At 43.9% G+C, this 24135-nt stretch overlaps 1 protein-coding gene across 2 annotated transcripts in view; it reads left to right on the top strand.

The window, feature by feature from the left end:
- Positions 1–24135, top strand: part of LNX1 (ligand of numb-protein X 1) — a 136453-nt gene that overhangs the window by 16372 nt on the left and 95946 nt on the right. For both annotated transcript variants that reach the window (XM_032632084.1, XM_032632085.1), the window contains exon 2: positions 669–1161. In XM_032632084.1, coding sequence (XP_032487975.1) covers positions 770–1161 — 392 coding nt within the window. In that variant the 5' untranslated portion in view covers positions 669–769. The remainder of the gene's footprint in view (positions 1–668; positions 1162–24135) is intronic.

Genomic DNA, 24135 nt, shown 5'->3' with positions numbered 1-24135 from the left:
TTTATGCCTCATATCTCATTTAATCGTCACAACAACCCTCTGAGGTAGTCTGTTATTATCCCCACTTTACAGACATGGAAACAGAGGCTTAAATCATTGGCGCACAGTGGTGGTGGGATTGGCCCAGGCAGTGTGGCTCCAGAAGCCACTTTACCACTACATGACTGAGTAAATGAAAGACATACAGAAGAAAACAATGCTTTCGTCATCATAAAAATACAACTGCCCAAAGAGCTCTCATTTCTTCTCAGATGATTTAGCTGAAGACTCTGAGGTCCTATATTTTCTGAGTTTTGGAGGACGGTAGGGAAGACAGATACGAGAAAGCCGTCAGAGCGTTAACTGGTTTTCTTCTTGTCCTGCTCTGACAGAATTTTATAAATCACTGGGCTATTTTATTAACAAATTACATTTCATAGGGTGTATTTCTGGACATTTCCCAGATCTTACCCCGGTAATTTTCGCTACACCAACATGAGGACGTTAAAGGGAAATATTATTCCTGCTGGGATAACTGAGGCATAAGGAGGCAAGGCTGCTGGCCCCAGGTCATGTCAGTCACCTGAGTGGGCACTCAGCCCTGGCCTTCTGAGTCACGGCGCAGTTCTGTCCCCTGGCAGCACCGCCTCCCATCCATAACCAAGATGAGCAGTCTTGTTCTCTTTTAGGTTTGTGGATGGCTCCTAGAAGATCTTGATTCTCTCCGGAGGATACATCATTTTCCTGGGTCGGTTTCCTGTCACACTGCCCTGCCCCCTCCCAGTCAACCATGAACCAGCTGGACCCTGCTGAGGACCCAGACGCCATCCCTGCCCCCCTGTGTGTGGTGTGCGGCCAAGCCCACCCCCCTGAGGAAAACCACTTCTACACCTACACGGAAGAAGTGGACGATGACCTCATTTGCCACATCTGCCTGCAAGCCCTGCTGGACCCTCTGGACACTCCCTGCGGACACACCTACTGCACACTCTGCCTCACCAACTTCCTGGTGGAGAAGGACTTCTGCCCTGTGGATCGCAAGCCTGTGATCCTGCAGCACTGCAAGAAATCGAGCATCCTGGTCAACAAGCTCCTCAACAAGCTGCTGGTGACCTGCCCGTTCACAGAGCACTGCGCACAGGTCCTGCAGCGCTGCGACCTTGACCATCACTTTCAAATGAGGTAGGGAGGGGCTTCTCCTCGGCCAATCCAGTGAAGCCCCGCCCTCAGGGCGGCCGCTGGAAGGGTGGGGTGTTCCAGGGCCCGGCTGCTTCCCGAGATGCCTGTTTCTCTGCCTTCTGCTCTGCAACCGATGGAAGGAGTCATTCAAAATAAGAAAGGTCTTAGGTATTAATGGCTGTGGTTCAGGGTGAGGAAACAGTAGGTGGTAGAGTTGTGGGCTGTGAGTTGCGTGTGTGCGTTAATAGGACTGGGGTTTTTTGTTAAAATATACATCACATAAAATTTACCATTTTCGGTATACAGTTCAGTGGCATTACGTATATTCATATAATTCTGCGTCCACCACTACCATCCATCCATCTCCAGAACTCTTTTCATCCTCTAGAACGAAAACTTCATACCCATTAAAACAAACACACAAACAAACACAAAAAAACTCCCATTCCCTCCTCTCCAGCCGCTGGCAATCGCCATTCTACAATAGTTTCTGTCTCCATGAATTTGACTGCTCTAGGAACCTCATATAAGAAGCGTCATTCAACGCCTGTACTTTTGTGATTGGCTTAGTTCATTTGTGTCCATTTGAAATGTGAAAGATACTGGAAAATCTGATGGGCAGCTTTCTCTGAGGCTCCTGATCCCCAAAAAGATTCCCTGGAGGGCAATGGCTTACCTTTTTTGTTGTTGTTAAATTTATTTATATTATTTATTTATTTATTTATTGGCTGTGCTGGGTCTTCATTGCTGCGTGCGGGCTTTCTCTAGTTGTGGTGAGCAGGGGCTACTCTTTTTTAAAAATTTTCTTTTATTTATTTTTTTATACAGCAGGTTCTTATTAGTCGTCCATCTTATACACATCAGGCTATACATGTCAATCCCAATCTCCCAATTCATCTCACCACCACCACCACCACCCCTGCTGCTTCCCCCCCTTGGTTTCCATACGTTTGTTCTCTACATCTGTGTCTCAGTTTCTGCCCTGCAAACGGGTTCATCTGTACCATTTTTCCAGATTCCACATATATGCATTAATATGCGATATTTGTTTTTCGCTTTCTGACTTACTTCACTCTGTATGACAGTCTCTAGAGTCATCCACGTCTCTCCAAATGACCCAATTTCGTTCCTTTTTGTGGCTGAGTAATATTCCATTGTATATATGTACCACCTCTTCTTTATCCATTCGTCTGCCGATGGGCATTTAGGTTGCTTCCATGACCTGGCTATTGTAATGAACATTGGGGTGCATGTGTCTTTTTGAATTATGGTTTTCTCTGGGTATATGCCCAGTAGTGGGATTGCTGGGTCATATGGTAATTCTATTTTTAGTTTTTTAAGGAACCTCCATACTGTTCTCCATAGTGGCTGTATCAATTTACATTCCCACCAACAGAGTAAGAGGGTTCCCTTTTCTCCACACCCTCTCCAGCATTTGTTGTTTGTAGATTTTCTGATGATGCCCATTCTAACTGGTGTGAGGTGATACCTCATTGTAGCTTTGATTTGCATTTCTCTAATAATTAGTGATATTGAGCAGCTTTTCATGTGCCTCTTGGCCATCTGTATGTCTTCTTTGGAGAAAGGTCTATTTAGGTCTTCTGCACATTTTTGGATTGAGTGGTTTGGTTTTTTAATATTGAGCTGCATGAGCTGTTTATATATTTTGGAGATTAATCCTATGTCCATTGATACATTTGCAAATATTTTCTCCCATTCTGATGGTTGTCTTTTTGTCTCGTTTATGGTTTCCTTTGCTGTGCAAAAGCTTTGACGTTTCATTAGGTCCCATTTGTTTATTTCTGTTCTTATTTCCATTACTCTAGAAGGTGAGTCAAAAAAGATCTTGCTGTGATTTATGTCAAAGAGTGTTCTTCCTATGTTTTCCTCTAAGAGTTTCATAGTATCTGGTCTTACATTTATGTCTTTAATCCATTTTGAGTTTATTTTTGTGTATGGTGTTAAGGAGTGTTCTAATTTCATTCTTTTACATGTAGCTGTCCAGTTTTCCCAGCACCACTTATTGAAGAGACTGTCTTTTCTCCATTGTATATCCTTGCCTCCTTTGTCATAGATTAGTTGACCATATGTGTGTGGGTTTATCTCTAGGCTTTCTATCCTGTTCCATTGATCTATATTTCTGTTTTTGTGCCAGTACCATATTGTCTTGATTACTCTGGCTTTGTAGTATAGTCTGAAGTCAGGGAGTCTGATTCCTCCAGCTCCGTTTTCTTCCCTCAAGACTGCTTTGGCTGTTCGGGGTCTTTTGTGTCTCCATACAAATTTAAAGATTTTTTGTTCTAGTTCTGTAAAAAATGCCATCGGTAATTTGATAGGGATTGCATTGAATCTGTAGATTGCTTTGCGTAGTATAGTCATTTTCACAATGTTGATTCTTCCAATCCAAGAACATGGTATATCTCTCCATCGTTGGCATCATCTTTAATTTCTTTCATCAGTGTCTTATAGTTTTCTGCATACAGGTCTTTTGTCTCCCTAGGTAGGTTTATTCCTAGGTATTTTATTCTTTTTGTTGCAGTGGTAAATGGGAGCGTTTCCTTAATTTCTCTTTCAGATTTTTCATCATTATTGTATAGGAATGCAAGAGATTTCTGTGCATTAAGTTTGAATACTGCAACTTTACCAAATTCATTGATTAACTCTAGTAGTTTTCTGGTGGCATCTTTAGGATTCTCTATGTATAGTATCATGTCATCTGCAAACAGTGACAGTTTTACTTCTTCCTTTCCAATGTGTATTCCTTTTATTTCTTTTTCTTCTCTGATTGCCATGGCTAGGACTTCCAAAACTATGTTGAATAATAGTGGCGAGAGTGGACATCCTTGTCTTTTTCCTGATCTTAGAGGAAATGCTTTCAGTTTTTCACCATTGAAAATGATGTTTGCTGTAGGTTTGTGGTATATGCCCTTTATTTATGTTGAGGTAGTTTCTCTCTATGCCCACTTTCTGGAGAGTTTTTATCATAAATGGTGTTAAATTTTTTCAAAAGCTTTTTCTGCATCTATTGAGATGGGCATATGGTTTTTCTTCTTCAATTTGTTAGTATGGTATATCACATTGATTGATTTGCGTATATGAAGAATCCTTGCATCCCTGGGATAAATTCCACTTGATCATGGTGTATGACCATTTTAATGCATCGTTGGATTCTGTTTGCTAGTATTTTGTTGAGGATTTTTGCATCCATATTATCAGTGATTTTGGTCTATAATTTTCTTTTTTTGTAGTACCTTTGTCTGGTTTTGGTATCAGGGTGATGGTGGCCTCATAGAATGAGTTTGGGAGTGTTCCTTCCTCTGCAATCTTTTGGAAGGGTTTGAGAAGGATAGGTGTTAGCTCTTCTCTAACCGTTTGATAGAATTCACCTGTGAAGCTATCTGGTCTGGACTTTTGTTTGTTGGAAGATTTTTAATCACACTTTCAATTTCATTACTTGTGTTTGGTCTGTTCATATTTTCTATTTCTTCTTGGTTCAGTCTTGGAAAGTTATACCCTTCGAAGAATTTGTCCATTTCTTCCAGGTTGTCCACTTTATAGGCATAGAGTTGCTTCTAGTAGTCTCTTAGGATGCTTTGTATTTCTACTGTGTCTGTTGAAACTTCTCCTTTTTCATTTCTAATTTTATTGATTTGAGTCCTCTCCCTCTTTTTCTTGATGAGTCTGGCTAATGGTTTATCTTCTCAAAGAACCAGCTTTTAGTTTTATTGGCTTTGCTATTGTTTTCTTTGTTTCTATTTCATTTATTTCTGCTCTGATCTTTATGATTTCTTTCCTTCTGCTAACTTTGGGTTTTGTTTGTTCTTCTTTCTCTAGTTCCTTTAGGTGTAAGGTTAGATTGTTTATTTGAGACTTCTCTTGTTTCTTGAGGTAGGATTGTATAGCTGTAAACTTCCCTCTTAGAACTGCTTTTGCTGTATCCCATAGGTTTTGGATTGTTGTCTTTTCATTATCACTTGTCTCTAGGTATTTTTTTATTTCCTCTTTGATTTCTTCAGTGATCTCTTGGTTATTTAGTAACGTATTGTTTAGCCTCCATGTGTTTGTGTTTTTTACCTTTTTTTCACTGTAATTGATTTCTAATCTCATAGCGTTGTGGTCAGAAAAGATGCTTGATATGATTTTCTTAAACGTACTGAGGCTTGACTTGTGACCCAAGATGTGATCTATCCTGGAGAATGTTCCATGCACACTTGAGAAGAAAGTGTAATCTGCTGTTTTTGGATGGAATGTCCTATAAATATCAATTAAATCTATCTGGTCTATTGTGTCACTTAAAGCTTGTCTTTCCTTATTAATTTTCTGTTTGGATGATCTGTCCATTGGTGTAAGTGAGCTGTGAAAGTCCCCCAGTAGTATTGTGTTACTGTCGATTTTCTCTTTTATAGCTGTTAGCAGTTGCCTTATGTATTGAGGTGCTCCTATGTTGGGTGCATATATACTTATAATTGTTATAGCTTCTTCTTGGATTGATCCCTTGATCATTATGTAGTGTCTTTCTTTGTCTCTTGTAACATTCTTTATTTTAAAGTCTATTTTATCTGATATGAGTATTGGTACTCCAGCTTTCTTTGGATTTCCATTTGCACGGAATATCTTTTTCCATCCCCTCACTTTCAGTCTGAATGTGTCCCTAGGTCTGAAGTGGGACTCTTGTAGACAGCATATATATGGGTCTTGTTTTTGTATCCATTCAGCGAGCCTGTGTCGTTTGTTTGGAGCATTTAATCCATTCACATTTAAGGTAAGTATCGATATATATGTTCCTATTACCCTTTTCTTAATTGTTTTGGGTTTGTTTTTGTAGGTCCTTTTCTTCTGCTTGTGTTTCCCACTTAAAGAAGTTCCTTTAGCATTTGTTGTACAGCTGGTTTGGTGGTGCTGAATTCTCTTAGCTTTTGCTTGTCTGTAAAGCTTTTGATTTCTCCATCGAATCTGAATGAGTTCCTTGCCAGGTAGAGTAATCTTGGTTGTAGGTTCTTCCCTTTCATCTCTTTAAGTATATCATGCCACTCCCTTCTGGCTTGTAGAGTTTCTGCTGAGAAATCAGCTGTTAACCTCATGGGAGTTCCCATGTATGTTATTTGTCTTTTTTCCCTTGCTGCTTTCAATAATTTTCCTTTGTCTTTAATTTTTGCCAGTTTGATTACTATGTGTCTCGGTGTGTTTCTCCTTGGGTTTATCCTGTATGGGACTCTCTGCATTTCCTGGACTTGAGTGGCTATTTCCTTTGCCATGTTAGGGAACTTTTCAAGTATAGTCTCTTCAAATATTTTCTCGGGTCCTTTCTCTGTCTCTTCTCCTTCTGGGACTCCTATAATGCAAATATTGTTGTGTTCAATGCTGTCCCAGAGGTCTTTTAGGCTGTCTTCATTTCTTTTCATTCTTTTTTCTTTATTCTGTTCTGCAGCAGTGAATTCCACCATTCTGTCTTCCAGGTCACTTATCCGTTCTTCTTGCCTCAGTTATTCTGCTATTGATTACTTCTAGTGTATTTTTCATTTCAGTTATTGTGTTGTTCATCTCTGTTTGTTTGTTCTTTAATTCTTCTAGATCTTTATTAAACATTTCTTGCATCTTCTCAATCTTCGCCTCCATTTTTTTCCCAAAGTCCTAGATCATCTTCACTATCATTATTCTGAATTCTTTTTTCTGGAAGTTTTCCTATCTCCACTTCATTTAGTTTTTTTTCTGGGGTTTTATCTTGTTCCTTCATCTGGTACATAGCCCTCTGCCTTTTCATCTTGTCTATCTTTCTGTGAATGTGGTTTTTGTTCCATGGGCTGCAGGATTGTAGTTCTTCTTCCTTCTGCTGTCTGCCCCAAGTGGAGGCACTCTTCGTTGCGGTGCGTGGGCTTCTTATTGCAGTGGCTTCTCTTGCTTTGGAACACGGGCTGTAGGCATGTGGACTTCAGTAGTTGTGGCACGTGGGTCAGTAGTTGTGGCTTATGGGCTCTAGACCCCAGGCTCAGTAGTTGTGGTGCACAGGCATAGTTGCTCCACGGCATGTGGGATCTTCCCTGACCGGGGCACGAACCCGCGTCCCCTGCATCGGCAGGCGGACTCTCAACCCCTGCGCCCCCAGGGAAGCCCTGCTTCTCTTTTTATGTAAAGGAGAAAATGTCCCCCACTTTGGCTCATGATTCTTAGAATTTTCTGTGTACGAGAATTGGCAACATCCAACTCTCCTTTGAGGAGATGTGAGGTATTTTCAACTAAGTTCTTAAAAGGAGAAATTTGGAAACCTTTTGTCCTTCAAGCGATTTGTTCTGCAAATTTTTCAGCCAAGGTACACACACTGGTGGTAGAACATTGGTCTGACTGCTCCTGATGGTGGCCAACATCACCCACTCCACCTGTCCACCTCTTACTTCGTCCACTCACATTGTCATGCTCCTGAATGTTCCTCGTGTGGACGGCCCAGGGGCACCCCTGGGTCTTGGGTATAGGAGTTACTCTCTTAGAGCGTTTAAGGTGCTTAATAAAGCGTGAACAATAATACCACAGTTATTTTGTAAGAGGAAATTTGGAGGCTGGTATTTATCTTGGTTCCTGTTGTAACAAGGGCAAGAGGCAGGTGCAGGTGTTTTTTTTAAAGGTCACATTCCTTAAGTCATGAATCTGAGTCTTTGTCTTTGGGCACACACAGAATCTCTGACATGGAAGTTTGCGTCCAAAGCAATGGCCTGGGTGTAATGCTTCACACATGTTTTCCGTATAATTACGTCAGTGAATTCACTTTTCTCCCCTAAGATGTTGCACCAAATGCATCTATCTCAGGTTTCTGGGCTGCCTCTGACCCTCTGTGATTGTTGGTGTGTAAACTAGGATGTGGCTCTTCTCTGATTGCCTGGAAGGCAGTGTGGCCAGAGGAGAAGGGGTAAGGGAGTCTGTGTGTGACCTTTGCTGCAAGTTTTACCCAGGTAGGAGAGGCATTGTCTGGAGGGGGAGTTGGTCTGGGGTCAGAGGTTAGATGCAGACAGATGCTGATGGGGACCAGAGCCAAGACTGAGGTGACACTGGGTAGGAGAAGTGAGGAGATGAGGAAGAGAAAGGCTCTGGTAGGCCGCCCTCCCACCTTCCTGTGTTCCCGACGTTTGCCGTCTATATATTTGTTTTGGGAGGTGTATTCGTTTCCTATTGCTGTTCTAACAAATGATCACAAACTTTGTGGCTTAAAACAGTGCAAGTGTGTTATCTTCCAGTTCTGAGCATTCAAAGTCCAGCACGGGTCTCACTAACATCAAGGTGTTGAGAGGTTAGTTCCTTTTGGCTCTTGAGGAGAATCCCTTTCCTTATGGCCTCCAGCTTCCAGAGGCCACCTGCATTCCTTGGCCTGTGGCCTCTTTCTCCATCTTCAAAGCCAACAGCGTAAAATCTCTCTCTTTCTTCTCCCACCTTTCCCTTCTTTCTCTCTGTCTCTCTCCTCTCCTTCCATCATCACATCTCTTTCTGTGACTAATCCTCCTGCCTTTCTTGTATAAGGACACTGGGATCCAGTCAGTGAATCCACCTGGATAATTCAGGCTCCTTTCCTCGTCTCAAGATTTAACTTAGGGCTTCCCTGGTAGTGCAGTGGTTGAGAGTCCGCCTGCCGATGCAGGGGACATGAGTTCGTGCCCTGGTCTGGGAAGATTCCACATGCCGCGGAGCCGGTGGGTCTGTGAGCCATGGCCGCTGAGCCTGTGCATCCGGAGCCTGTGCTCTGCAATGGGAGAGGCCACAACAGTGAGAGGCCCGCGTACCGCAAAACGAACAAAAAAAAAAGATTTAACTTAGTCACATCAGCAAATCCCTTTTGCCATGTGAGGTAACATATTCACATGTTCTGAGGATGAGTAGGTGGACATCTTTGGGGCGGATGGTGGTCATTATTCTGCCCACCGCTGGAGTTTTGCAGGGGGAAGGGTAGAGAGGAGAGAGACAAGGAAAGAAATAGGAGCACTCTCTGGAGAGAAAGTGGAGACATAGCGGTCCTTCCTCAGCCCCTGATCAAGAACTGATTTGGGGCCAAGAATATCCCTAAAAGTTGGGATAAGATAGCACCTGGATCTGAGAGCAAGGCCGGAGCAGGGGTGGTGCAGGGGAAGGGCTGGGAAGAGGCAGTGTGGCGGCGGGGGGGCGCTCTGGGGCGCAGGAGAGAGATGACACAAGTGCACCTCAGCTGCCCAGAGTGGAAATTTCGTTCCCCTGCCCACGCAGGCCGTGTGACCCACACACCTCAGGGAAGCCTGGGGAAAAGACCTGCTGAACACTCAGCTGATAACGAGATGCACATGTGAAAGGCAACAGTGAGGAAAGAACCCAAAGCTAGTTGAAATCATCTCTCTGAGCTGCGGCCTCAGAGTTCTTCACAGGCCCCCTCAGCACCCTCGATGATGAGGAAACTCTCATGGAGGGGAGGTGTTGGGCCCCATGCTTGCTGTGAGTCTCTCCACACTTGGGCTTCCTAAGTAGGTTGAAACCAACATTTCCAAAAATATGTTATATTTGGGCTTCCCTGGTGACGCAGTGGTTGAGAGTCCGCCTGCCGATGCAGGGGATGCGGGTTCGTGTCCCGGTCCGGGAAGATCCCACGTGCCGCGGAGCAGCTGGGCCCGTGAGCCATGGCCGCTGAGCCTGCGCGTCCGGAGCCTGTGCTCCGCGACGGGAGAGGCCACAGCAGTGAGAGGCCCACATACTGCAAAAAAAAAAAAAATATATATATATATATATATATATATATATATATATATATATATATTTGTTAGTCATCAAATGCTTAATATATACTTCCTTCCCTCAGGCTTCCTGAGCATTAGCCAGGATTCAGAATTTGGAGCTAATCCAGAGCCTGACTCTAGAGCCCTCTTGGGCCTTGGGCCTGTGACTGGGCCGGTAGACTACCTCTTCCTCCCCTTAGAAGAGAGGTTAGATTAAGTAGTTACTTAATACAACAGTAATTAAGTAGTTACTTAGTTACCTCTGGAGTCCCTTAAACTAGGAAAACTCAGAGGTTACCAGAAGGCAAGTGTTTGCCTTACATTCCTATATGACGCCTCCAGGCTGGTGGCTGCTTGTGTGTGAGTGTGGTCTTATGTTTGTACTAGAAGACAGATTTATTTATCATTTTTGCATTCTTGGTTTCAGTATTTAAAATGTAATGAGTTAAAAAAAAATATTCTTTCGGACTTCCCTGGTGGTCCGGTGGTTAAGACTCTGGGCTTCCACTGAAGGGGACATGGGTTTGATCCCTGATCAGAGAATTAAGATCCCGCATGCAATGCGGTACAGCTAAAAAAAAAAAAAAAAAAAAATTCTTTGGCTGATGGCGCTTCAATGAATATAAACTAGGCAGGCTGAGAATCGACCTAGAATGGAGAACTTCACTGTAATTCTGGTTGAGAACCACTGGGAGACTGATGTGGACCCACACACGCCCTTCCAGGGGGTCCTAGAGAGCTAACAGTTCAGGGCTTCATGAGAAACTCCGCATGTAGGTTTCTCCACCTGTACAATGGGTATTTATATCAGTTGGCTCCTTGAATACTAAGCTCTTGCAGAAATGAATCACATTTAGAATGTTTCCATTGTCCCTTTAGAAAACAACATGTATTCGAGAACTGTTTTCCCAAGGTCTCTGTTCATGGCCTGTCCATAGGATCATGCTAATAATAACAGTAGATTTGAGCCAGGGATGCTGGCTGTTTTTCTGCAGATTTCATGTCATTTGTAAACATTGTTATCCTACTACTTCAGACCCTGGGTTGAATGTAAATCCTGAAGTCAAACGTGTAGGACCAACTGTGAGCGTGCATGGCTGGCTGGACCAGCAATGACATGGACAACTATTTCTGACTTCAGACTAGAGGGTTCTTCTGTGGAAGTAGATCTGAGCGTGTGAGCTAATGTTTGGAATTTTCTGGATAATTCTGTTGACTTCTGCCCTCTTAGATGCTAGCAGACTCCTGTCACATGGGTCTACTCTAAAGAACGCCCACAAGGGCGATGGGCTTGTTGAGTCAAATGGCAGCCTCCCCAACCAAGGGACGTTGGCAGTGGACATGGTGAGGGCACAGTAGAGGGTCAATTCAATGCATCTCTCTTGACCCAGACCAGCAGTGAGAGGGCACGTGGAGGCGAAGCTTTTCCTTCCTTGATCCTGAGTGGGAGTTATCTTAGCCTCAAGGCTACAGCTTTATGCAGTATGATCACCTGCATATATAATATTTATCAAGGATCCACAACAGGCCAGGCCCAGAATGAAAGGAAAATCCATATAAGCCATGATTTCTGCCTCTGAGAAAATGACCTTTGAAAGGTAAAAGAGAGAATTTGAAAACACATACACATTGAATTGTTTCATGGGACAAGTCACGTTGCTCTTGAGTTTCTGTCTCATGGAAGATAATAAAAATGGGAGATAGTGAAGTTGACCCTCCTTCAGCATTTACTGGCACGAATAAAGAGCTCATTGTTCAGTGTTTTGAAAACATCCCTGAATGAAAACGTGATGGCATTAGCACACCTGACTGAAGGTTCTCTAGGGTTATTTTCTTGATTAACTTTAAGCCCAATGTCCTGGAAGTTTCTTCCCCAAAGGCCTACCCTGGAACCTCTCCTGACCTTTTCTTCTATCAGGGGCCCTTTTCTGGAGTGTGTTCCATAAACACAGGCTCAGCTAGCTGCGTACAGGGCAGGGAAGATTTTACTGCCAGAGTGAAGGTCTGGGGAGTATTACCCTACGGAAAGGTGGGCAGGTGACAAATCTTGTTGGCCGTTTCAGCCTGGGTCAACATCTCCACCTAACTGTGTTTGACATACATCCCTCATGTGACTTTCTAACCCTGAACTCAATTTTCTCCTGGCCCTACCTGGCTGAGGGCTGCTCTTTTAGCTCTCCTGGGCACAAAAGAGATGGGGCAATGCCTTTGCGTTACTGTCTGAGAGAACCATTGAGTGCCCATCAGATTACGCTCCAAGCAATTCTTTAAAGAAACCACAGGCTCCTGGGCACTTATTTCCAGAAATCTTCCTTACCTTTTCCCTTTCTTCTTGGACATTTTATTATCCATCCATATACATGCTCAATCTCTGCCATCACTCTCATAAAGTATGAAGTCCTTTTTTGCTAATTTGCCTCTGATCAAGAAAGATTGGTCCAAAAAATGGAGTTGAATTCTCTTTCAGTCAACAAGTATTTATTGAGCATCTACTGCATTCTAGGCACTGTGGTGAGGATACAATAGAGAACAGGACCAGTAGAACTCCTGCCCTCAACGAATTCCCTGTCTAGTGAAGAGAAAAGAGACAGGAAAACAGGAGGTGATTGGTGATGGGTGATGTCTGAGCTGACATTTAAGGATAAATAGGACTCAGGCAGGCAGAGCCTGGGCCCAATGATTAGGGTTAGGACTGTTTACTAGCAAGGAAGCTACACAGCAATCCATGAGCATTTGAAGGTAGGATTTTATTTGCAAAAGATTGTATTAGGTAGGATTACATCTGATGGCAGGTAATAAAAAATTCAGGTTATATTGTTCTAACTATGTAAAAGTCTTCTTGTTCTCATTTAACACAAAGTCAGGGGCTAGGAAGCCCACAACTAGTATGATGTTGCCATGATGCCGTCAGGAATCCAGGCTCCTGATTTTCGATTAGCATTCATCCTCAAGTTTGTCACCTCGTGGCCGCAAGATGGCTGTTCAAAATCCGTCATCACGTCCAAGTTCCATGCGGAAAGAACCAGGCAGGAAGGGCAAAATGCAATGTACAAAGTGAGACTCCCTCCTTTAAAGAGCTTTCTGGGATGCCTAACCCAGTCATTTCTTCTTATACCTCATTGGCTAGTATCATGTTACATGGCTGCCTATCTATAGGAGAGGCGAAGTGCATCACCACCACGAACAAAACCCGGGTGCTGTTAAAAGGAAGAAGAGGAAATTAGATATCGGATAAGAAACCTGCAGTTTCTGCAAGAGCGACAGTAGCAACGACAAAAAACAATACCTTCATTTTTATATTGCATCATATCCATTAATGCATCTTATCCTATGGAAATACAAGGAGGTGAAAGGCAGACATCCTTCTTTTCTCACAAAGACTTGGAGAAGCAATCTGACCTTACCAAGGTTATCAGAAATACAATCCAGTACACTCTGAAGCCCACAGCATGTGTTATACATGATGTTGCTTATGAGTTATGCTCCATACAGTAGATCTTGGACATTCAAGAAGAGATGTCCCAGGACTCTGAAACTATATATTCAGGAAAAGACTGTAACATGCCACATCCCTAATAGAGCAGGAGGAAAGAAAGGTCAGGACCAGAATAGCAAAGCCTCTTGGAAATAGATGCTGAGCTAGCTGCCAGCTAGAATCATCCACTATTACTAGTGGCTGTTAATAACAGCATTTATAACAGTAGCTAACACTCATTGAGTCCTTTGTTCTTACAGGCATTATCTCATTCCACCTTCATAACAACACTGTGAGTTAAGCATACTGTCATCGTCTTTCCTCTACAGAGGAGGATATGGAAGTTCAGAGAGGTTAAGCAACATGCCAGTGTCACACAGCTCATTCGTGGCAGAGCTAAGGTTCAGACTCAAGCTTGTTTGACTACAGCATCTGAATTCCAAACCTAATTTCCTTTTTATGGCTCTTCACTGGATCTGACTCACTCGTGCATACCAGACAAAGAGAATGGAATTCAAATTAGGACCTCAAAAAATTATAAATTAATAGATGCCATGCTTTCTCAAGGTTTTTTATCTCAGATCTAATGTTTCGGAGTTAAATCTGTACATTCTCAGGGTCTACCGTAGTTAACTCTTTCAGCCCTGCCTTGGGTGAATGCAGATCTCTGATGCCAAATTCCCTCTGACTACACTGTTTATTGCACTTGGTCTCATCCCAGAGATTTTTGTCTGGTCTTCTTCCTGTGAAGTGGAGTTTGCTGTAATTGCTTGGTTGTCATTAATGTAACTATCCCTTTGAGCCATTTCTTTTTTCTTTTTTTATCTTTATTGGACTATAATTGCTTTACAATGGTGTGTTAGTTTCTGCTTCATAACAAAGTGACTCAGTTATACATATATATATGTTCCCATATCTCTTCCCTCTTGCGTCTCCCTCCCTCCCACCCTCCTATCCCACCCCTCTAGCTGGTCACAAAGCACTGAGCTGATCTCCCTGTGCTATGCGGCTGCTTCCCACTAGCTACCTATTTTACATTTGGTAGTGTATATATGTCCATGCCACTGTCTCACTTTGTCACAACTTACCCTTCCCCCTCCCCATATCCTCAAGTCCATTCTCTAGTAGGTCTGTGTCTTTATTCCCGTCTTACCCCTAGGTTCTTCATGACATTTTCTTTTTTCTTAGATTCCATATATATGTGTTAGCATACGGTATTTGTCTTTCTCTTTCTGACTTACTTCACTCTGTAGGACAGACTCTAGGTCCATCCACCTCACTACAAATAACTCAGTTTCGTTTCTTTTTATGGCTGAGTAATATTCCATTGTATATATGTGCCATATCTTCTTTATCCATTCATCCCTTTGAGCCATTTCTATTAAGGTTTAGGCCTTCAGTTAGCAAAATGGATTTTAATGTTCGTAAATATAATATGAGCTAGAAGGAGAGGAGTCTGGGGCTTCTGTGGCATTCCAGAGCTTAGGCATGCAAAGTAGCCCTAGTGTTAAGATAGACAGTACAGTCTAGAATCACAGATCTCAGTGCTGGAAGAGATGTTATGGCCCAGCCTCTACAGAGCCAGGTAGGTAAGGCATTATTAGCTCCATTTCAAAGATGAGATGACTGAAGCTCAGGGCTTCAATGAAATGCCCAGAATCCGACAGTTAGTATCAGAGCCTAATTCAGTTATTCAGGGGTTATTCAGGATGAATGGAGTGACTTGTTCTTACAGATCAGGAGCCTATATACACTGTTTGGACAGAACTTTATGTCTCTCTGTCAAGGCTCTTTATTAGTCTCAGAGAGAATGACAGCACCTATTCTGACATAGGGACAGTTTGCAACTTAACAAGGAAACCATCACTTCTCTTGCCTCTGTCAGTGTAGTCAGGACAGCAACAGGTAAAATACCTTAAATGCATATTCTAAATATACGTGTATAGGTGGAGTTGGTTCACTTTAACATTCCTGTGTCACAGTATCCAAAGATTCACATTGAGCTCAGAGCTCCAAGCTGTGTTCCAAAAACGCTGATTTCATCCAGTGTCTTCCTCCAACAAGCTGGAGGACAGCTTCTGAGTATTTGCTTATTCACACGGTGGGCTCTGAATATGCCATGTTCATGCCCTCTTCCAACACAGATTAGCTTCCAGCCCATCTGCTCCCAGCCAGTGATGTAGATGTACCAGCTGCTTCCCAAGAACCAGTCGGCATCCTGTAGGAGGGGCAGGTCCCTTTCCCAGGTCCCTTTCCCTGCTGCCTGCTCTCAGCCTAAGCCCTCTCGCCAACCACGGTGGGTCCCTCTGTTCTCACTTCTCCCCATCTGAGAATCAGAGCACACAATCCTCTTATGAGCCCATGATTTATCAACACAGCTCCAGCTAAGGGCTCTAAGTCTGATTCTCTATGATCTACTGATTGTGGGAACATGGCAAGGGTTGTTTAAAGGGACTGGGCTGGGCTGGGCACCTGCAGCTGACAGACAGAAGGTGGCTGGGGAAAAAGCTGCCCTCTAATCGGAAAATGAAGGCGCTTCTGTTGCTGGTCCTGCCTTGGCTCAGCCCTGCCAACTACACTGACAGTGTGGGCAACCTACACTTCCTGTACTCAGAACTGTGAGTCCCCCTCTCACCGTGCCTGCCTGTGTTTGTGTATTGGGTATGGTCGGGGGTGGGACCCGAGTCCGTTTCTTGGCTGGTATGTCGGTTTAGAGGAATAAATTCCACATGCACTGGACGCACTTGGACAAAACACACTGCCGGCAGTTTAAAGCAGCGTGCTTAGCTGTCTGTGACTTAACAAAAAAACCACCATCTTATTGATGCAGTGCTTTCCCAACAAGGCATTTTTTTCCCTGCTTCTGTGCCAACACTGCTTTCTCTTTTTTGGTACTCTGCTTTTTCTCAATAGATGTGTCTTCTCTTCCTTCCATAAATAGAACCAAAGAACAGTTAAGAACAGAGGCTGCATGCACAGATGTGCAGTCTCTATCAGGCATTTCTAGTTATGAGCAGATAGCATCCTTTTTTGAGACAGTCGGTCTCCATACCTGCAAACACAAAGAGTATCAGTACAGGGGCAAGATAGCTCTATAGGTTAAAAAAACTCTACATCCATTTTGTTTTTATTTTTGATAATTTTTATACATGGGAAAGCAGAAAGAACGCTGCAGTGAACACCCATATTCATGTCACCTAGATTTAATGATTAACATTTTGTCACTTTTGCCTCATTTGTTTTATTTCTTTTACAGAAGTGGTTTGGAGTAGATTGCAGTCATCATAACATTTTACCTCTAAATATTTCATTATGCATCTCTATCTAAAAAAGAAAGACATTTTCCACCATGACCTATGTGCATTTTGTAAGGGGAAATGACTCATGTCTCCAACCTTTAGAGTGATATGTTTCTGGTTCTTTTTTGTTAATAAGCTTTGAAAGAGGATTGCAGACTGATGTGAACAGCTTCTAGCAATCAGGTGAAAGGTGCTGCTGTGTGTGCCTCAGTGTTTGCAGAACTTACAAAAATGTAGTTCTCCTTACTCACCAGACAGGTAAAAATAGCAAGAGTTGGCTTGTGTATAAATCAGAGTCAGTGGGCAAATGAAGAGGACTCTATAAACAGAGTCCAAAGAGCCCAGGCTAGAAAAGCTTGACTGGTCAGATTGAGATAGAGACCCCCACATGTTTAGATATAACCAGTGCCTCTGTTACAGTTAGACAGACTAACCAATTTGCCCAGCACAGTAGATGCTCAATAAATGCTCCATAAGTAGAGAAAAGAATGAATGACCTGGGTCTTTGGAGGCACGTCATTCATTTTGAGGAGCCTTCATTTCAGGATTTCCTGGTCCTACCTTATTGGAATGTTACCCCAGTCCACCTTGGATAAGAAGGTTCAAAGAGAAAGTATCTAGCTTAAGCCTGAATAGTGAGCATCTCCGGGGTGATAATGACATTGTGGAAGCTTTTCTAGAAAAATATACAATGGCAGAATTAGTTGGGATGGTGAAAAGGCCCTTTCCTCTCTCTTGATGGATGCCGAAGGTACCTATAAAATCTAGTGCCAAAAAGCATTCCTCCCCACCCTTGTCACTTGCACCCCTCCACCTCCACCCCCAGCCCCCATCTGCTATCCTTGTTAGTTGCTGTATTAGTTTCCTAGGGCTGTTGTAACCACTACATACACAAAACAACACACACTTATTCTCTCACAGTTCTGGAGGCTAGAAGTTTGAAATCAAGGGGTCAATAGGGCCACACCCTGTGAAGGCTGTAGGGGAGAATCCTTCCTTGCCTCTTCCAGCTTCTGGTGGCTCCAGGCATTCCTCGGCTTGTGGCTGCATCCCTCCAGTCTCTGCCTCCGTCTTCACATGGTCTTCCACTGTGTGTGCTCTCTAATTCTACATCTTCTTCTCTTTTTTTTTTTTTTTTTTTTCTTCTTCTCTTTTTATAAGGACACTTGTCACTGGATTTAGGGCCCACCTGGATAATCGAGGATGATCTCATCTTGAGAGCCTTAGCTTAATTGCATCTGTAAGACTCTTTATCCAAGTAGGGTCACATTCACAGTTTCTGGGTAGCATATCTCTTGGGGGCCACCATTCAACCCATGACAGGTGCTAATGAGGAGCCTTTCCATTGAGTTACTTTCTGTTTTATAGCCTAATTAAAGGAAGGCTCTTCATACTGGCTTACAGTTTTCTTTTCTGCACATACATGAATCAAAGGCAACTTTTCTGTTGAACAACTGAGCGAACGCAAGCTGCCCATTCTTTCTGAAATGTGAAGCAATCCAGGAAGCGTGACGCCAGAAAACTGCAAAGACCATGTTCCCATACTGATTTGACAGAACTTTCTTGGAAGTTTCCAGTTGCTAGGGATGCTTTATAAGAGAACCCTGCGCAGCTGTTACCTGATGCTCATGAACTAATTGGTGAATTAATGACACATGGCGGGTACTGTGGCAGGTGCTGGAAGGAATACGGGCAATAAAAAATTAGTCACACTACCCACCCTCTAGGAGCTGAGGATCTAATTGAGAAGACAACATTTATGCAGATAAGAAATATAAACAATGATCCAAGGCATAAGAGGGTAAGTCTTTTAAACAGTAGGGCAGGTAACCGGTTGAGAGGAGGTGGAGATTGTGCATTTCGGTGAAATTGATCAGGGAAAGCTTGGGGAGAAGTTGGGGGTTTGAGGGGGATCTTGAAGTAATTAGGGAGGAATTAGGCAGAGTCAGAACTGGAGGGAGAAAGCAGTTTCAGGCAGGGTCAGTTGCACTGGTAAAAAGGGTTAGGAGTTGGCTAACCCTTTGGTTGGTCAGCAAAGGTTTGGAAAACAACTGAGAGCCGTGCGTGGTACCATTCTCAGAGCGGGGGCCGTCGGGTGATGAGGTGCTACCGTAGACCACTGGGATCTCAAAGGTGGAGGGGACTCATTGGGAAGCGTGAGAAGCCAGGCTTCCCCCTGCCACCCTCGTCTGAGCTTTGGCATCCGGACCTTCGGTGAGGCTGGCCCTGTGTCCCAAGCTTCCAGCCGCAGAGCTCCTCCTGGATTTTCCTTTCTCTCTGACACTAAGGCTCTCTCAGGCTGAGTCCTGTTCCCTCAGGGCCCCACTGGAAAACTGGAGCTAATCCAGTAAACGGATTCAAACGTAAGAGGTCACACCTAGAGGTCTCAAACTCAAATGCCTACGGGAACCAGGCAGGAGTTATCTGAATATGTGACTCATTCGGGTATAAGACCACAGGAAGAGGTGAGGCCTCTGAACAACTGCTGAGAAAATACATATATATATATAATGTCTAAAGGTATTTAAACCCAAAATAAAACAAAAACACCATGTCCAATCCAGCAGATCGCTTCTGCCTGGTTTGGCCTTGAGGGCCAAGAGTTTATGACCCTGGGCAGCTGCTTCTTTAAACATTTCCATGGACACCTGTTGCCATGACCCAGAGGAGAGTGAATTCCATGGAAGAAGCCTAAAACCAGAGTATTTGGTGTAAAGGAGTCCCAGTCAGAGGTTAGGGGACAGGGAGTCTAGGACTGCTCCTGGGGTCTACAAAAAACATGCCATAAGGATCAAGGGCAATGCTTTCTTCTACAAGCCCTCACCCGCCGGACTCCCACAAACTCTTTTTGAACTTCCTAGACCCCCAAGCAAATTTATGAAATAGACTTTGAGTCTCGTGGACCTGAGCACGGATCCAGCCTTCTCATCGTTCTGGGTCTATTTACAGCCTCACGCGTGACAAGACTTACAGGTGAATGAAGTCCTTGGAACAGCGTCGGTTCTGAGGACCCCCCCCCCCCACAGAAGAACCGAGGGCCTGGTTTGTCTTTTAAAATGCAGATGTTTGGGCTCTAAATCAATTCACTAAAACAAAAATCTTGGCAGGGGAGGGTGCATCCATTTTCATGCTTAAGTTCCCCAGGTGATTCTTATGGAGCCCATCCTATTTTCATTCTTTTTTTTTTTTTTTGCGGTACGCGGGCCTCTTTTTTTTTTTTGAGGTACGCGGGCCTCTCACTGCTGTGGCCTCTCCCGTTGCGGAGCACAGGCTCCGGACGCGCAGGCTCAGCGGCCATGGCTCACGGGCCTAGCCGCTTCGCGGCATGTGGGATCTTCCCGGACCGGGGCACGAACCCGCGTCCCCTGCATCGGCAGGCGGACTCTCAACCACTGCGCCACCAGGGAAGCCCCTATTTTCATTCTTAACAAGCTCCCCAGGTGATCCTTACGGGCACCATAATTTAAGAACCTTTAGATCCAGTTCAGATGTCGACTCACTCTGACTCCCCCCCGCCATGGAAAATCATCTCTGTGCGTCTCCTCTGCGTCTCCTCTGCTGTGTTTCACCAGCAGCGTTCCTGTCCGTCTCCTCTGCCTGGTGAGTCCTTAGAAGGAGAGCTTTTTGAGAGATGTTAATTTCTGTACACCCAGCTTCTGCGCGGTGTAAGCTTAAGTTGAACTAAATGAAATGGATTTGCTTCATGTCTTGGCTAATTCCTTGGCAAGCTGGCCTTATCTCCGGTTTTGCAGAAAGCAGCACCGGGCATGAGTAACTGAGATGGCTGCTTCTGTACTCAGTGATCTACCCATGGCTTTTGTAACGTTTGTTTAAATATTTTGTTTAGCAAAAATCCCAGGGAAAAACCTCAGAGTTTGGTGGGGTGGTGAGATGCATTTTATGGTCCAGCCCCTACTCTCAAGAGCCATTTACAGAAAATTGAAAGTTTTGTCATCTTTCCCTAGCCTTTCACATTTCTAGCTCCTACAGCCCCTGAAAAGACTTCTTACTTTGTGTCCTATATTGGTAGATGCTGTGTTCATGCCCATGGTGTAAAGTTTGAGTGAGTTCTGAGTAGGCATACAGTAAGTTGGAGCCCTGTTTCTCAAAGTAGGTAACTGTCCTTTGTTTTAGAGATGAAGGTATCGGTAAGACAGCTAGGTGTGGTCGCTGGGGGATGAGAGGTCCCTGAAACTGGTGCTATTGCTGTAGCTGTGTGGCTTCTCAGAAAGCCAGGGCATGCTGGCTCTCTTTCTAGCTTACAGTCAAATATTCTTGGGTGGGAACCGGCATCACTATGAACAGTATCCATGCCCGTATCTGGAGACAAAAATTACACTCTCTCCCCTGACTCCTGTAGAGATAGTAGCTCTAAGGAGGGAAGGTTTATTCCCCCTAGAGTTTTGTGCTCGGGAAATTAAAATGAACAACTCCAGTTTTGCAACTTGAGTCATTTAAGGTTGTGGAAAAATGTCTCCTGGAGAAACTGCTAAGTGCAGCAGGAGTTATGAGGCAGCCCTGTGTGTGTCGTTCCTGGGACACATGTCTCGGGTCCAAGGAGCCCAACCACCCATAGCCTCTCTGGCAGAACTTCCTTGAAGCAACCTGTAAAACACACCTCTGACAAATTCCACTGTCTTTGTTGGGGTTCACGGGCCAAAAAGTCTTAAATCACACCCAGCTGGGCATTCTGGGCTTTCAAATGAGGAGATGGTTTGCCCTGGTCCGACTTCTCCATTTCCCCTCCTCTAGGTAAAGGTCATGCAACGGCACTGGCCTCCTCCCTGCTGGCTTCAGCTAGACTTGGCCATGAACTACACAGTCTGGGGAGGCCTCTTTTTTGTTTTTGCGGTACGCGGGCCTCTCGCTGTCGTGGCCTCTCCCGTTGCGGAGCAACAGGTTTCTGACGCGCAGCCTCAGCGGCCATGGCTCACGGGCCCAGCCGCTCCGCGGCATGTGGGATCTTCCCGGCCCGGGGCACAAATCCATGTCCCCTGCATCGGCAGGCGGACTCCCAACCACGGAAGCCCGGCAGGCATCTTTTTTTAAGGGCACAAGGCATATCTAGATTGTTGCCGTTGGATTCTTTCTTGTGTGAATGAGTTGGAAGAGGGTTGAGGGAGAGGAGTGCGGTGGGATGACCTCAGCATCCTTTTCCTCCCCACTTCATTTGCACTGTTAACGACTCCCAACACTTTCCAAGTTTAAACCAATAGGGCGAATTCTATGGGTTTGCCAGGAAACGCTTTCCAAGTTGAGTCTCAAAGAAATTGTTTCTTTTTCATCAAAATTGAAAAGGGGAAAAAAAAAACAACAACTGCTGATCTCTGGATTTTTCTCATCGTATGTTTTGAGAATCTGAAGTTGAGTTTAGATTAGGACTTAGAAGGAAGGAGAGAGAGTTTACAGAGGAAATGGAGTGAGGTGGAGAAATCCTACTCCAATGGAGAGGAGCAAAGCCAGGGCCCATCTGGGTTCAGTGACTCTCAATGTCTTTCAAAGCGTGGCAGCTCCACACAGGTCTAATAGGGCATTTTCCCTTAAATCTGCAACTTGTGTATTTGGAAGGAAATTGAAGCTGCATGTTCTTGATTTATTTATACTTCACTCATCAAAATGGTGCTTTGTAATGATTCTTTGTCCAAAGAGCATATAGTGATCCTGCTTAATGGTCTTATTTTTCTCCTTGAGAATTAACAAGTTCTCTTTTGCCAGCAGAAACGCACCACCAGTCCCAAACCATTTGCTTTCCGGTCTAAAAGGCAAAACCCGAGGGCTTCCAGGTACCACTTCAGTGCTTGGCAAATTGTGTCTTTCTTGGTGTCACCTGATTACGTCAGGTGGATGAAAGACAGTGGGGATTTTTTTTTTTTTTTTTTATATCAGGCCTCACTGATTGCTTCATGTTTGGTGATTTTTTTATTTTATGATAAATCTCAGCACAAAAGTAGAGAATAAGGAATCCCCATGTACCCTAATAGCCACCTCCAGTAATTAACAATTCATGGATATCTGTTTTCCTCTATATCCTCCTTTGAAGCAAATCTCAAGCATCATACTTCATCTGCTTAACACGAAACGTTTTAGTATTTACCTCTAAAGGATAAAGATTCCTGAGAAATGTAGCCATAATACTAATATCACACCAAAACAACCATAATTCCTTAATATCGAATATGCAGCCAGTTCAAATTTTCCCTTTTGCCTCATAACTTTTTATAGTTCGTTTGCAGCCGTGAGCTAAATAAACTTTACACATTACAGCTGGTTGCCATTATCGGAAGTCCTCCTCCCTTCCCCCTCCAGACTCCGTGGAAACAAAGGTGTTCTTGTGGTAAATTCTGAGGAGTATAAGTTTGGAAAACTCCCAATACTGGGTGAGTAGCTGAAAAAGAAAAATACAGCAATTATTTTAATTTCCTATCAAATTGAAGGAAATGGAAGGAAGACACGGTCCAAAGCACTGAACCATTTAACCAAGATGGGTGTTTCTGATGACCTTGTCACCCAGAAGCTTTAAGAGAGGGAACTTAAAGAGGATGGGGAAATATCTTTTCCCTAAGGTGATAATCTCCCAATTTTTTTCATCACAGACCCGTCTCAAGAAATTTGTTCATATGCCTGTCATACGTATGAGTATTTATAAATTATGCAGATGTACTGTTATATCCATTATAAGACTTACAAAAATCTTGTTAAAGGATCAGGAAATTCTACATGAGAGTTCTGTTCCAGCCTCCCCACATTCCTCACGGGTGTCATCACTTTGGAGACCACCGTGGAGGAACAGGCTCTCCGGACTGGTTGGCATCAGAACACAACCCCTTCGTTAAAGTAAACAGGAAATTTCCCACTGCCAGTCTGTGGGATTGGCCTTGGAAGGGCAGGAAATGGCCTTTATCTGCGAGCCAACGAAAACTTGCAGGCGAGAGAATCAGACATCTTTTCTCCTAGTTACTTTCCCCCTTCTTGACCATCGTTCCTTCTTTTGCCTGGCCCATGTGGACCCCACTCTCTTCCAGCTTCCTCTACCCCGAACTGCACCTGCTTTCATAAACCCCAAGAGTGGGTCAAGGGGAGGCTCCAGGGTTATGAAAACTGAAGCATTTATTTTTTTTAATTTAATTTATTTATTTATACAGCAGGTTCTTATTAGTTATCTATTTTATACATATTAGTGTACATATGTCAGTCCCGGTCTCCCAATTCATCCCACCACCACCACCCACCCCGCTTTCCCCCCTTGGTGTTCACACAGAAAACTGAAGCATTTAGAGCAGTCCTCTTCAAACAAACAGAATCATGAATTCACACTCGCTAGGTCCCTGGTCAGGTTCTTGGAAGGGCTCATGCATGCCTTGAGGTATAATCATAGGTCTTAGAGTAACCCCCGTTCCTGTGACAGCACTGAGATACCAACCGTCTGTCTGTGTCCCTCCCCCTTCTTATTTCTCTTTCTCTTTTAGTCCCCTATAGAACTAGC

Source organism: Phocoena sinus, chromosome 5 (assembly GCF_008692025.1).
Source record: "Phocoena sinus isolate mPhoSin1 chromosome 5, mPhoSin1.pri, whole genome shotgun sequence".
Taxonomy (NCBI): Eukaryota; Metazoa; Chordata; class Mammalia; order Artiodactyla; family Phocoenidae; genus Phocoena; species Phocoena sinus.
This window is presented reverse-complemented; position numbering and strand designations above follow the sequence as displayed.